Below are 14,329 nucleotides of genomic sequence, written 5' to 3'. Positions count from 1 at the left end.
CAAAGTGCTTGGATAAAAAAAAATTCAAGTACTGACTTGCAAAAAAATGATAAAAGGGTCTACTGCTTGCACTAGAAAATAACAAAGGTCAGGAATCCTAACAACCTTGTATTAGGTAAGGATGCATAGCAAACAATACAAACAGATATATCCTGTGCATACAGTCAGATGAAAAAACCCATACACACCATTAAATCTTTTTTACGTACTTCAAAATACATACTTTAAAATTTTTTAATAAACTAGCAAACACACACACACACACCATGTGATTTATTTTCCAATACATTAGAATACAATAGCTTCAATAAAAATATTAAATTGATTGGATGTTTTTATGTGAATTAACCACTTTGCATCCAGACCTTGTGTCCCCCTTAAGGAACAGAGCAGTTTTGACGTTTTAGCTATGTCCCCATTTAATCAGCAATAACTTAAACCCCACATATAACACCTAAATATATATATATATATAATATATATATAGATTATATATATATATATATATAATATATATATATGTTTTTTTTTGTTTTTTTTTTCCCCCCAAGAACAATTTTGTATTCAATGCATTTTATTGGAAAAAAAAGAGGACAGCATAGAGAAAAAAACATTATTTCTCTATTTACCAGTTTATTTATTTACCAATTTATCTATTTACCGATCCCAGTTTAAAAATAAGAAGTGCTACTGTTGATAAAAAACACGTTTTATTTGGCTATTTCTCCCATTTAGCACAAAATGTACTTTATGTTCCTGTCACATATTAGGGTGATGATATTTGATTTTAAAATAAAGGTGAGTTTTTTGCTACAGTGTGTGCTTTTCACTTTGAACTGAGAAAATAAAAGTATTTTTAATGGTAAAAATAAGGAGAAGGGGAAGGATAATTAATACTTTTATTATGCAGAAGGTGTGGTCTTAAAACTGGGTGTGGTCACAAAGTATATTTTATTGTAATAGTTTTCACTGCATACCCATTTTATATTTTACTACTATTACATTTCCCCATTTGACCCGTGGTCCCCTCCCTTATTCAAATTTACCTGGTAGTCCACTGGTGTCCCTGTGTGCAATCGTGGTAGGGCTGGCCAAGGTTTTCTAGAGCCAGATTTCAAATTACCCCCCCCCCCCAGTACAGGTAACAGACATGCCTCCAGTATTAGGTAGAATCCCCCCAGTATAAGTAGCCAGATGTTCCCCCAGTAGTAGCCTCCCTAAAGGAAGCCAGATGTGCCACCAGTATTAGCTCCCCATAGGTAGCCAGATGTGCCTCTGGTATTAGCCTACCGCTATAGGTAGCCAGATGTTCCCCTGGAATTCGCCCCCCCCCCCCCAGTACATAGCAAGATGTGCCCATGGTATTAGGTCACGATAAGTATATAAAGCCAGATGTGCTACTGGTATTAGCCCCCTTCTCCTTACAGTATAGCTAGCCAGATGTGCCCCTGGGGTTAGCTCCCTCCCCTATAAATAGCCAGATGTGCTACATTAATAGGTCCCCCCAGAGTATGGATAGACATATGTGCCCCCATAACTAGGACCCCCGCCATATTGCCAGATGTGAAGCCTCGACCCCCATCCCAGCCTCTTCTATTAGGCAGCCTCCCCCTTTGTGCAGAGATCTTTTAATAAAAGCATTTGCAGCAAGCCTGGCTCACCTTTTTCTGTTCCATGTTGGCTACAGCACTGATCATTTATCCGTGGGGGTGGGGTCGCTAATTGGTTAAGGAAACATATTTTCCCTAATGCTGGGCATACACATCTCGATTTTGCTGCTTGATTCCTCCGCTCGATCGATTCCCCACTCGGTTCTGCAGGCGATTCTCTTATCTTCCGCTCATTTTTCTTATCTTTTTCCATTGTCCTCAATGCAAAATTGAGCGGCAAAACAATCGGGCGGGAGATCAGACGTGTCGGAAATTATCTATCGAGCCACCTAAGTGACTCAGAATTGAGCCGTGTATTCCCAGCATTAGTCCAATTAGTACTGCAGCTTAATGTCCCGGGGTGTGCACGGGAGCGTGACCGATCATGCACAGATGTGCCACCAATGCAGATTGTATATCTACGTCCTCGTGGCTTGGATGAACTCACAGAGGCCGTAGATATTCTGTACTGGTGGAAAAAGTGGTTAAGTAAAGCAGTTGGGGGGGGGGGGGCATTGGGGCAAAACTGTAAGATCTACAGACACATGTGCATAGAGATTACTCCTCTATATTTTCCAAATTAGTGCTTCTTCTTCATCCCCATATTGAAACCTGGGGAAGCAATTTGCCAGCTCATCCTTACTTAAAAAATACAGAGGCATGACATGGGGAGCAGAGGCTATGATGGTGCTTTATACACATGATCAGGTATTTCTATGTATACAATTAGTGATGGCCCGAACTGTTCGCCGGCGAACTGGAACTGGCGAACTTCTGGTGTTCGTTATCGCGGAGAACCGCAAACTTTTCCGGAAGTTCGATTCGCCCCCATAGTGCATTATTAGGGCCAACTTTGACCCTCTACATCAGAGTCAGCAGGCACATTGTAGCTAATCAGGCTACACTCCCTCCTGGAGCCCCCCCCCCCTATAAAAGGCAGGCAGCGACAGGCATTGGACTCACTTGTGTGCCTGCAGTAATTAGAGAAGGGAGAGCTGCTGCTGCAGATAGAGCTATAGGGAAAGCTTAGTTAGGCTCTTGTAGGCTTGTTAGCTTGCTCCTTTCGGATTCTTATTGCTAAAAAAGCACCCCTCAACAGCTCTTTTGAAAGTTAATCTTGTTCTTGTGATCAATTTTTTGTTGTTGTAGTTGTCTGTGTCCCACTGACACTTGTGTTGCATAGACAGCCTGGGTAATTCTTACTGTGTGTGTCACTGCCAGGCCCAGCACATTCAGTGACTACCTGCATGTGTGACAGGCAGCTGCACATTTGTAATCCCAATCACTGCACCTGTTCACTGTTCAGTGCACCTACCTACCTATACCTATGTGAGCGCACAACGGAATAAAGGTACCACTGCCAGTAATCCTTCGTCCACGCAGGCAAGGACAGGACGCTCCAGCGATCTCATGGTGATGTCGGACATGCGGACATTCTTTAGTTCAACGCCTCGCCTTCGCCCTTCCGGATCCACCCTCCACCAACGTCTGGACCGGCAGGTAGCCGACTACATGGCCTTAAGTGTGGATGTAGATACTGTGAGCAGCGATGAACCCTTGGGCTACTGGGTGCGCAGGCTTGACTTGTCGCCAGAACTGTCACAATTTGCCATCCAACTTCTGTCTTGCCCTGCCTCAAGCGTCCTGTCAGAAAGGACCTTCAGCGAAGTTGGAGGCATTGTCACTAAGAAGAGAAGCCGCCTAAGTCAAAAAAGTGTTCAGTACCTCACCTTTATGAAAATGAATGAGGCAAGGATCCCAGAGGGCTACTGCCCACCCGAAGACTAAGTCAGTCCCCGCACACAGCCTCTCTGCCTGCACGCCGTGTGACTCCCTGCCCCATGACTAAGTTGCTCCCCACACAGCATCTCTGCCTGTAGGCCACTTGACTGCCTTCTCCGCCACCACCAACAGGGTCCACCAGGACTCCAGGCGGATTCCTGAATTTGTAAGGCCACTGCTAGCAGCGACCGCTATAATAATTTTTCTGGTGCGTGTACATGCCTGCCTAATTTTTCTGGCTGCACTGCAGCAACAAAACAAAAGGCATGTACATGTGTCAATTCCCCTTCGTGATTGTTACCTTGCCGCGGTGAAGGAGCTTGCGTATCACAATGAAGCAATGACCAATGGCTATATGAGTGTCTCGGGGGGGTGGGGGGGCTTCATTGTGGATAGACCATTGTGGATAGACCAAATTCGATCAGTTGGACAGTCACTGTTGTTCTGTCATTGAGCTACCTCAGCCTAGTGACCATATGGGCTTGAAAACCACTATCGCCTGCACTCTCGCCATGGTGCGCACCAGTCCAGCATGGCCCTCACAACACAAACAGCTGTTTGCGGTGCATTACACAGTGAGTTTGGTCTGTCAGTGTGAAGCAGTACTCTAATTACACTTCCTGATTGATGTATACACATGCAAGATGTTTTAAAGCACTTTAGGCCTCCAATTTAGCATGCAATGTGATTTCTGCCCTTAAAACGCTGCTTTGCATCAAATCGATTTTTCCCCGGGACTTTTGACGTGTATCCCACTCCCCCATGCAACTCAGATGTTAGACCCCTTGAAACATCTTTTCCATCACTTTTGTGGCCAGCATAAATGTTTCTAGTTTTCAAAGTTCGCCTCCCCATTGAAGTCTATTGTGGTTCGCAAAAGTTTGCATTTTCGCGAACGTTTGCGGAGGTTCGCGAACCGAAAATCAGAGGTTCGGGCCATCTCTATATACAATGTGTGGTAATGGTTACTAACAGTACACTGGAATAGAAGACCCACGGTGCATTGTTTGGGGCATAAGTATTAAAATAATAGTAAAGGGGGGGGGGGGTTATTGCTACTTTAATATGGTCAATAAATACAATTTTACAAAGACTAGAAAACTATGCAGTTTATGGGTACCACGCTTTAGATACTGGAGAACAACTTAATTTACATTGAGGGGTCTAAGGGTCAAATAAGCAAAGTATGTGAGTGAGTGTTAGGGATAGAGAGGCATTCTATATAGTGGCTTCTGCAGTATGCTGTAAGAGTATTACACATGGTCTATGTTTTTTGTACTTCATTGTATTTTAACCTTTTATTATGCATTTGATCTTAATGTTTTATTATTATGCAGGTGTTGGGTGAAGATTAAATGTTGAAGGTGGTGATGAATTTTATTTCATAGTTATTTTAATTGTTTATTTTTATTTGCAGCATGTTTTGGTGTTTCATCCATATAAGGAAGCACCACCCAATCCATTTGGCTGCTGGATTTGAGCAGACAGCATGTCTCTGAACACCTCAGAATTAATTTGGCGGCTTTTGTCCTGTGTCACATCATCAATAAAAGATTAGGAAAAAAAGCTGTCTCTGTCCAAATATTTACGGACCTAATTCTATTTTTCAATCTTATTTTTCCAAAAACATGCTATTTTTATAGAAAATAAAAAAAAATTACAAAATGTTTATTATTGATTTCTTATACAATTGATTAGCTGTATTGAAAAACCAGGACAATTGATTAATTTGATTGCATCGTGTACAGCACCCTTCATGATCTAGTAGCTACGTATATACAGTATACAGGATTTGCACTCTTTACAGCCCAAGGCCACTGTCAGCAGCCCCCTACCCCTTCAGTATAGGTAACCAGATGTCCCCTCCCCCTCCAATTTAGCTATCCAGATGACCCTTCTCTCTCCCTCCAGTATAAGTAGCCCGTTGACCTTTCCTGCTATTATAGACAGCCAGATGACCCTTCCCCCCACACCTCTAGTATAGGTGGCCAGATAACCCTCCCCTCCTCTAGTTTAGATAGCCTGATGACCCCTCCACCCCTTCTCTCTAATATAAGAAGTCAGATGACCCCCCCCGCTTCTGTAAGGTTAGCCTGATGACCACCCCTCCCTCCAGTATAGGTAGCGAGGTAACCCTTCCCTAGCATAGCCTGCTGCCCACCTGCCTCTTGATCCTGTGGTGCCCTAAGGCATGGCCTATGTGGCCTTGGCTTAAATTCGGCCCTGACAGTATATCTGTATGTTTATAGGGCACCGCCACAGCAGAGCATAACACAATTGTGGCCATAAAAGTATAGATCATATGAAGGACAGCGGACATGGGAAGAGAAGTCACAGTACATAAACAAATGCTGAAATTGTGCAGAGAGTAAATTGAAAACTGTAGCCAATGCTTCCTGCATCGTAAAGATTATGAGTATTTGTGCTCCTTGAACATTTCTATACCTGCAGTCCTATTTTTAAGTCAGAATATTGACTGTCAGCTTTTGTGACCTTTAAGGGATTACGTATGATGTTGAATACTGACAACTGCTGAGTAAAAGCACCATTCCACAAAGAACCAAATGTGAGCGCTAATTATGTAAAAAACAAATGTTCTGACTACTAAATGCATTGGCTAAATGTAATTCTAAAAGAGTTTGTCTACCTCCTTTCTCTGACACCTTTTCTTGCACCTTGTGTTCAGCCCACACATTCTCCCATACAGTAAAGACAGAATGTTTTCTTTTTGTAGATTAGTTTGACACCTTCACAAATGCACAGTTTCCACTCTGATGGACAAGTTTGCCTCACTGTATTCCTCTTGTTATTGTGCACACAAGTTACAAAGTGCATGCAGGAAAGACTTGCTACACTAGAGATGTAGCAAAACATGCATTGTTAGCAGTGTGATGTAAACAGTCCCCAGTCTTAACCCATCCTGAGAGGGAAATCTGAGCAAAAATGAGCTAACAAAACTTGCATTTGCTCCTGAAAAGAATTAGAAGGAAGAGAAACATATGGCAGGCAGATAGATTCACCTAACATGAAAGATTTACAAAAGAAAATAGAACAGTTATATATCATTGAAGCAACATTAAAGTAGATGGCACAGAATACAAGAAGAGCCAAGTGCATTGATGGAGAACTTTGGTGAAGAGGAAGATGTACAGCTCAGTGGCTAAGTGGTCAGCAATCTTCTTCTTGTACTTGCAGTTGTCTCATATCTATGATGCCATCTAGTGGCATCTTGAGACACAGCAATTGCGACAAAGGCTAAGAAGGGATCCCCAAACACTGCATCGGCGCGGACACTGCTCGCTCCATTCCCCAAGCCAGGGGGCACAGGCCAGTCTTGTGCCGGGCGCTCCACTCACCATGTTGCAGGGGTATTAGGTAGCCCAGACACAGTGGGGAGCACAGCCAGTTGGCAAGTGAAGGATCCTGCGGCATTATCGGTTGCGCTGCCCTTACCATACACTCTCCAGATCTGTTTTGCTCTCCATGTAGGGGGAGACTGCCTATTGGAGGTATGTCTGGGTATGGGGAGGGGGCTGAATAATACTGTGGGAATATATGGCTATGGGGAGGAGGCATATATGCAAATCAATCATTTTTTCCTGGTTTGTGAGGGGAAAGTGGGTACCTCGGCTTACTGGGGCTTTGGCTTATATGCAAGTACATATGGTATTTATTAATATTTTTATTATTATTATTTTTACAGATGATTAAGGGTGCAATAACTTCTAATACAAATGAGCAGTTCCTCCAGTGGTTATTTAGTTACCAAGCTGCAAGGATCTTGGTTTTATACAGCGATTGCATTATCTTAGCTTTGATACAAATATGCGAAACCTCTCTCCTCTCCTCATTCGGTTAGTCGATTCCGACTCTTCATAAACCATATGTACTTTTCCACCCCAGATGTGTCTGTCAGTCACAGCTTCTTTCAGCTGTTCCATGGGCATGCTCAAAGATTCACCTAAACTGTCTATCCATCTTAGCCTCTGTCGCCCTCTTCTTCTTTTGTCCTCAATTTTTCCTAGCATCAAGGATTTATGCAAAGAATCTGAAAGTTTGTTGGCAGAACTGGAAAAGCATGTAAGGAGGCCTAGGAAACTTCTCAATTACAACAGTTATGATTGGAAGAATGTTCCAAAATTCCAGCAACTTATTGTAAGAAGCTTATGGAAGACTAGCCAAAATGTCACTAGTAAACTTGTGACCCACATGACTTGTGATATAGTCGATAAAAGGTGAAATAATCAGTTTACGAACACTGCTGAAAGCCAAAAAATTAAGGTATTGTTGCCCTGCCCAAAGTAGATTTATTAAGGCAAATGTATTGTTTTTTAGTATAAAATCTGTGGAGGACAGAAATCGACCATAGGTTTATGATAACTTTTGGCATAACTATTTTTGGATGTTGTCAAAGAGGAATCATGGAAAAAGATGTACCAGCAAGTCTATTTAAATCATTGGAATTCATTCACTCTGGCAATACCTAACATGTAAGAATATCCTAAAGGGAAACCGAACAAGAAACATGGTTGCCTTCCCTATTTCCTTCCCATACAACATTTGCATAATGCTGTACCAGTTTGGAATTATTTACATCTCATTGAATATCACTAGTCATCATCTAGTTGTCTTAGAATTCATAGATATCATCCAAATGTATCTCTATGAGCTGCAGTCTGTGGATGTCTTAATCATTGCGTTTTTCTCCTGGCGGACTTAAAGTGCTTTAGCGTTGCAGACACTTAGGGTACACTACACGAGCGACCAGGAGCATTAGGGAGCCTTGTACAGAGACTCCTCACTGTTTTAAGCATTAGCTTGAGCCCTGGTAAAATGGTTTGAACCCTACATCAGAGGCAGCTCAGTATCCAGCTGCTCTAAACAGTCTATAGGTCTTGTATACCATTAACAATAATCACAGATACAGAAAAACAAGGGAGCATGAGTTGTACAGTAAGGGTCCAGCCACCAGGACTGAGAGCACCAAACAGGACAGAGCAGGCAGCTCACTGAGGAGCTGAGCCTAGAGAAATGCAAGTTTCAAAATGTGTTCTGTCAAAGAAGGAGGTTTTAGATTCTAATGTCATTTTTGCTCTTTCAGGAGAAGACAGCCCCAACTAAGGAGGTTTATTAGAACTAAAGAGAGCGAGTCAGGCAGAGTTATTAAAGTGAGAGGTACAAACTCGCAGACTCTACTCACGGGAACAGTGGAGCGCTTTATCCTCGGTGGAGGAGGTCGTGGAGGGGGGATCTTTTCCTGTTGCATCAAAAATGGAAACTGATATATCAGTAACAAACAAGAAATAACAATCATCAACTGGAATGCACAACTTAGTTTTATTAGGAATTCATATGCTAAAAAAAAATCAATGGATCATTCAAGATCATTAAAGGACATCAGCATAAGCAAGGTGTACCAAGAAATGGAACCAGAGCACACTCGATTTCTGTTCCGTGACAGTATATAAAGCCCTATTTGTCAAATGGCTACAATACTTTTGGGAATTCCCTTAAAGGACAACCGAGGTGACATGTGACACGATGAGATAGACATTTGTATGTACAGTGCCAAACACACAAATAACTATGCTGTGTTCCTTTTTTTCTTTCTCTGCCTGAAAGAGTTAAGCATCAGGTATGCAAGCGACAATTTCTGTCTGGGTCAGGACCGGGTCGGACTGGGTCAGACTATAACATAAGCCTCACTGATAAGCAATTACAGCCATAAAACACTTTACTGTCAGTAAATGGCTTCTGAGAGCAGGAAAGCGATGAAAATGGTCAATAGAGACAATGAAACAGTAACAACTTAAAAACTAGATTTAAATATAAAATAAAACTGTAGGATATCTAAAAAAGTCATTTTTAGGAAGAGGAGGATAGATACAATTATTTTTCTCATCAGTTTATTTTCACCTCGGTTGTCCTTTAAAATATGTAGTGCCTTGTCATATAGGTACACCTAAAAGATGACTGTGGAGTTAGAGACAATGGTACACAGTAGGGGCTACGGCCATATTGGAAAGTTTGCTGTTGGCTTGCCATGTGGCTATATTTGAGGCACTGACCTTCCAAGTTTCCCTTACACCTATAGATTAGTGGTAGATCAGGTAGAAGACAGATATTTCCCAGATATTGATCATTTACCAGTTCTGCACCATTCAATATCACATAATATTTCAGTTGAAATCTTGTCTATCAATCTCACTGTTGCAGCTGCTTCGTAATGCCCAAATCCAGTACCGAGCTATGCAGAGCTCATTTGTGTGGTGCAGCTGCCCACCTCCAGCTCCTCCCCAGGGTCAATCCAGCAAAGAATCTGCATTTCTGATCTATATAAGATCGATATTTCAATTAATATTGATCGTAAATGGACTATCTGCTGGGAGTTTGCATGTATTTATGTGGGTTTCCTCCGGGCCCTCTTGTTTCCCACCACATCCCCAAAAAAATACACATAGGTGAATTGCTGCCCTACACAAATTGACCTTTTTGTGCTCCCTTGAGGGTTGGTTAGTGACAGGACCATATATATGTACAGGGAGTGCAGAATTATTAGGCAAATGAGTATTTTGACCACATCATCCTCTTTATGCATGTTGTCTTACTCCGAGCTGTATAGGCTCGAAAGCCTACTACCAATTAAGCATATTAGGTGATGTGCATCTCTGTAATGAGAAAGGGTGTGGTATAATGAGATCAACACCCTATATCAGGTGTGCATAATTATTAGGCAACGTCCTTTCCTTTGGCAAAATGGGTCAAAAGAAGGAGTTGACAGGCTCAGAAAAGTCAAAAATAGTGAGATATCTTGCAGAGGGATGCAGCACTCTTAAAATTGCAAAGCTTCTGAAGCGTGATCATCGAACAATCAAGCGTTTCATTCAAAATAGTCAACAGGGTCGCAAGAAGCATGTGGAAAAACCAAGGAGCAAAATAACTGCCCATGAACTAAGAAAAGTCAAGCGTGCAGCTGCCAAGATGCCACTTGCCACCAGTTTGGCCATATTTCAGAGCTGCAACATCACTGGAGTGCCCAAAAGCACAAGGTGTGCAATACTCAGAGACATGGCCACGGTAAGAAAGGCTGAAAGACGACCACCACTGAACAAGACACACAAGCTGAAACGTCAAGACTGGGCCAAGAAATATCTCAAGACTGATTTTTCTGAGGTTTTATGGACTGATGAAATGAGAGTGAGTCTTGATGGGCCAGATGGATGGGCCCGTGGCTGGATTGGTAAAGGGCAGAGAGCTACAGTCCGACTCAGACGCCAGCAAGGTGGAGGTGGAGTACTGGTTTGGGCTGGTATCATCAAAGATGAGCCTGTGGGGCCTTTTCGGTCTAAGGATGGAGTAAAGCTCAACTCCCAGAAATGTATATTTGTGAATGTTGAGATGTTATATTGGTTTCACTGGTAAAAATAAATAATTGAAATGGGTATATATTTGTTTTTTGTTAAGTTGCCTAATAATTATGCACAGTAATAGTCACCTGCACACACAGATAGCCCCCTAAAATAGCTAAAACTAAAAACAAACTAAAAACTACTTTCAAAAATATTCAGCTTTGATATTAATGAGTTTTTTGGGTTCATTGAGAACATGGTTGTTGTTCAATAATAAAATTATTCCTCAAAAATACATCTTGCCTAATAATTCTGCACTCCCTGTATATATACATCCTATGTAAAAGCGCTGCATAAGGTGTCCGAACTATATAAATACACAATAACAGTAATAATATTGAAATGTTTAATTTCAATAACTCTTTATTAGATTATGTTTATATCAAATCTAATAATTGAACAGAGACAAACACTAGTGGTGAAAGTCAATTGTTAAATGTATGTATAGGTCAAAATGGTTGTGTCTCACTTTATTGCAGATGACTCAGGGAAGGATAACTAATCTGCTGAGCAAACAGCATACATCATAAAGAAGGCAGACTCAAAGGCATTACTGAATGATATCCCACATCACATGACAGAACAGGGTGTATTGGACTGTTTCCTATCCACAATGTGCTGGGAAGCATGTGAAGAATTGATAAGCATCACTCGCATCAATAGAGGTATTCTGTAGTAATGATGTACAAGGTGTGTGTACATGTGTATATATCACACACCTGGACAGGTTATGCACCTGTTTGTTGGTGCACATATTCGAAAAGTTGGAGTTTAACTTAACAAAATCAGACTAAAATTATGGTCACTTTTAAACAATCCACAAATGAAACTGTGTTGCTTTTTTCCAGTAATATCGCACTGGCACTGAAGTTGTTAATCTTTTTCTGCAGCACCATCTAAACATGGAGGTGGAAGCCCTGGGACTTAGCCAGAATAGAAATCTGCGTCTGGCATGGGATTCTTTGGAACGATTCACTCTTCCCACTTCTAGTAAAGAGACAAAAACATGATCATATGGTTCCCATCACAGGTTCTAAAATGTGCAGAGACAAAAGAGTGGGATGCTCTTCCTGCCCAACTTGGGCTGTGAGCAGATGTGTCAGACAGTAAAACACAAGGAGGGAATGTACCTGTGTGCTCCCTTTGTCTAGATATTCACCATCATCACACATAACTATCGCTAAACCTCTGTAGGCTGGAACCAGTAAACAACAGATTTGCTTTTTTGGAAGATTTAAGGGAACACTGTATATTAAAAGTAAAAAATGTTATTTTTATTTAAATCGTCAATCTGTCCAACACAAAAATTAGCTTTGGTTGGAGAAATTCAGGATTTAAATTCATGTCACCATTTTCTATTAGCAGTGACCCCAGTAAAGTAATCCCCATCATATAATCATGTGACTTCCGAGTCTCAGATGTGATTGAAACCTCCCCATCGCAATCACAGTGGAACTGAAATCCTGAGCACTGCACCATAAACTATGAACAGGAGTAGTTAAATAGCACAGCACTAACTTTTCAAAGCATAAAATTGCAACAATATTAAATACATAATCACCACTGCATTTTCAATGCTTAATACTTTGCATCACCTGTTTAGCAATAGAACATTAAAACAAACCTTTGCTCATCCACTTAAAAGTATTACAAACAAATTGATACATATGAAAACTTTAGGAATGCAAGAAGCTTTTGAAATACACCTTTGTTCTTGAATAATGAGAGCTGCCTAAAGGGGCACTATGGCAAAAAATTGTAAAATTTAAAATATGTGGAAACAGACAAATAAGAAGTACGTCTTTTCCAGAGTAAAATGAACCATAAATTACTTTTCTCCTATGTTGCTGTCACTTACAGTAGGTAGTAGAAATCTGAAAGAAGTGACAGGTTTTGGAACAGTCCATCTCTTCATAGGCGATTCTCAGAAAGGTTTTTATTCTTTACAAAGATATTCCCTAAAAGGATTTAAACAATGATGCTGGCCCGCTTCCCTGCTTACTACACAGTTTTTTGGCAGTTGGACAGAGCAACTGCAATTCACTAAGTGCTTTTGAAAATAATTATGTCCGTGAGAATCCCCTATGAAGAGATGGACTAGTCCAAAACCTGTTGCTTCTGTCAGATTTCTACTACCTACTGCAAGTGACAACAACGTAAAAGAAAAGTAATTTATGGCTCATTTTACTCTAGAAAAAAATGTACTTATTTCTATAGGTTTGCACATATTTTACATTTATTTATTTTTTTGCCATAGTGCCCCTTTGAAGAAATGTACCCTAAACTTGAAGACAAGATTTCTAGGAATCTTCCCATTCTGGTACTGACAGCAGCAAAAAATGTAGCAGAAGTACTACGGTACGTTTTCCCAGTTCTACTAGGAAAAAAAATCCGGATTGTGTTTCACCACCAAAGATTTCTGATCCTATTTCTCTTCTCCAGCCTAAGTTATGGTCACATACAGTAATTGCCACTACATCCCAGAGGACTCAAGGATAAATGTGAGTATGACAAGATTTATATTATTGTTTTCTCTCCGGGATTTGCTTCTCATAACATTATGCAGCTGGATGTATTTCTTCTTTAAGTTACTACAAGGTACAGGAACAGTACCGATTGTTCTTTAATTTATCTTTGAGGCCTGTTGCACATGTAATATTAGCAGTGCAATGCGGAGCAAGCACTGCAGAAATCAGCCTTCGTATGACCCTGCGCCACGGATGCAGCGGCAGGGTCATAAGCATAGCGCCTCAGCTAGTGATATAATCCCTGCTTGGCAAGAAGTAGGCCACTGGGATTCCTGTCGTTTTGCGCATGTGCAGTGGCCCCAAGTTAACTTAAATTTGATATTACATTTCAAATATACTTTTTTAGTACTTTTTCGGTTACTAAGTGCTGAAAATCTATTTTGTGAAGAAGATGAGAAAATATCTCCTGTGAGAAAAGTTTATAGAATCAGGGTACCCACAGATATAATGCTACCTGATATGGCCCATGGTCATTGACACTCTCTAGCAAACAAATCTAAAGTTAGATATCAGACATGCATGTATTAAAGCCAATCACGCTCACTATTCTTTTTGCTAAAAAGTAATTAATGAATGCATACCAAAAGCATAAATTGTCATAACTATATTTAAAAATAAAAAAAAAACGAGTATAGAATTGACACATTTACACATATCATATATGTATAGAATTCACACATTTGCACGTATCAGTGGTACTGTGTAAAATCAGCATCATATAAAGTAATATTTGTAAAGGCGCCATTTTGTTGTTATAGAACAGCACAGCCTGTATTATTACAGTCACTAGTCCTTCCTTATAGATAGCCAGGCACTAGAGGTAACTACAAGTCCTTCCCCTTCCACCTACCTACATTCACATAAATAGTAGCTTCACTGAGCCAGTCGTACATATATGAGCGTACTAGCAAATAGAACAGACTACAGTCTCTGAATTGGACAGAACATTGACGTACTCCCC

At 40.9% G+C, this 14,329-nt stretch overlaps 1 protein-coding gene across 5 annotated transcripts in view; it reads right to left on the bottom strand.

Annotated features, from left to right (window-relative positions):
* Positions 1 to 14,329, bottom strand: part of DENND1A (DENN domain containing 1A) — a 1,229,671-nt gene that overhangs the window by 51,294 nt on the left and 1,164,048 nt on the right. For 3 of the 5 annotated variants that reach the window (XM_068248143.1, XM_068248144.1, XM_068248146.1), the window contains one exon: positions 8,632 to 8,688. The exons of the other annotated variants lie outside the window; for them this stretch is intronic. In XM_068248143.1, the coding sequence (XP_068104244.1) occupies positions 8,632 to 8,688 (57 nt within the window). The remainder of the gene's footprint in view (positions 1 to 8,631; positions 8,689 to 14,329) is intronic. 5 annotated transcript variants of the gene reach the window in all.

Source organism: Hyperolius riggenbachi, chromosome 8 (assembly GCF_040937935.1).
Source record: "Hyperolius riggenbachi isolate aHypRig1 chromosome 8, aHypRig1.pri, whole genome shotgun sequence".
Taxonomy (NCBI): domain Eukaryota; kingdom Metazoa; phylum Chordata; class Amphibia; order Anura; family Hyperoliidae; genus Hyperolius; species Hyperolius riggenbachi.
This window is presented reverse-complemented; position numbering and strand designations above follow the sequence as displayed.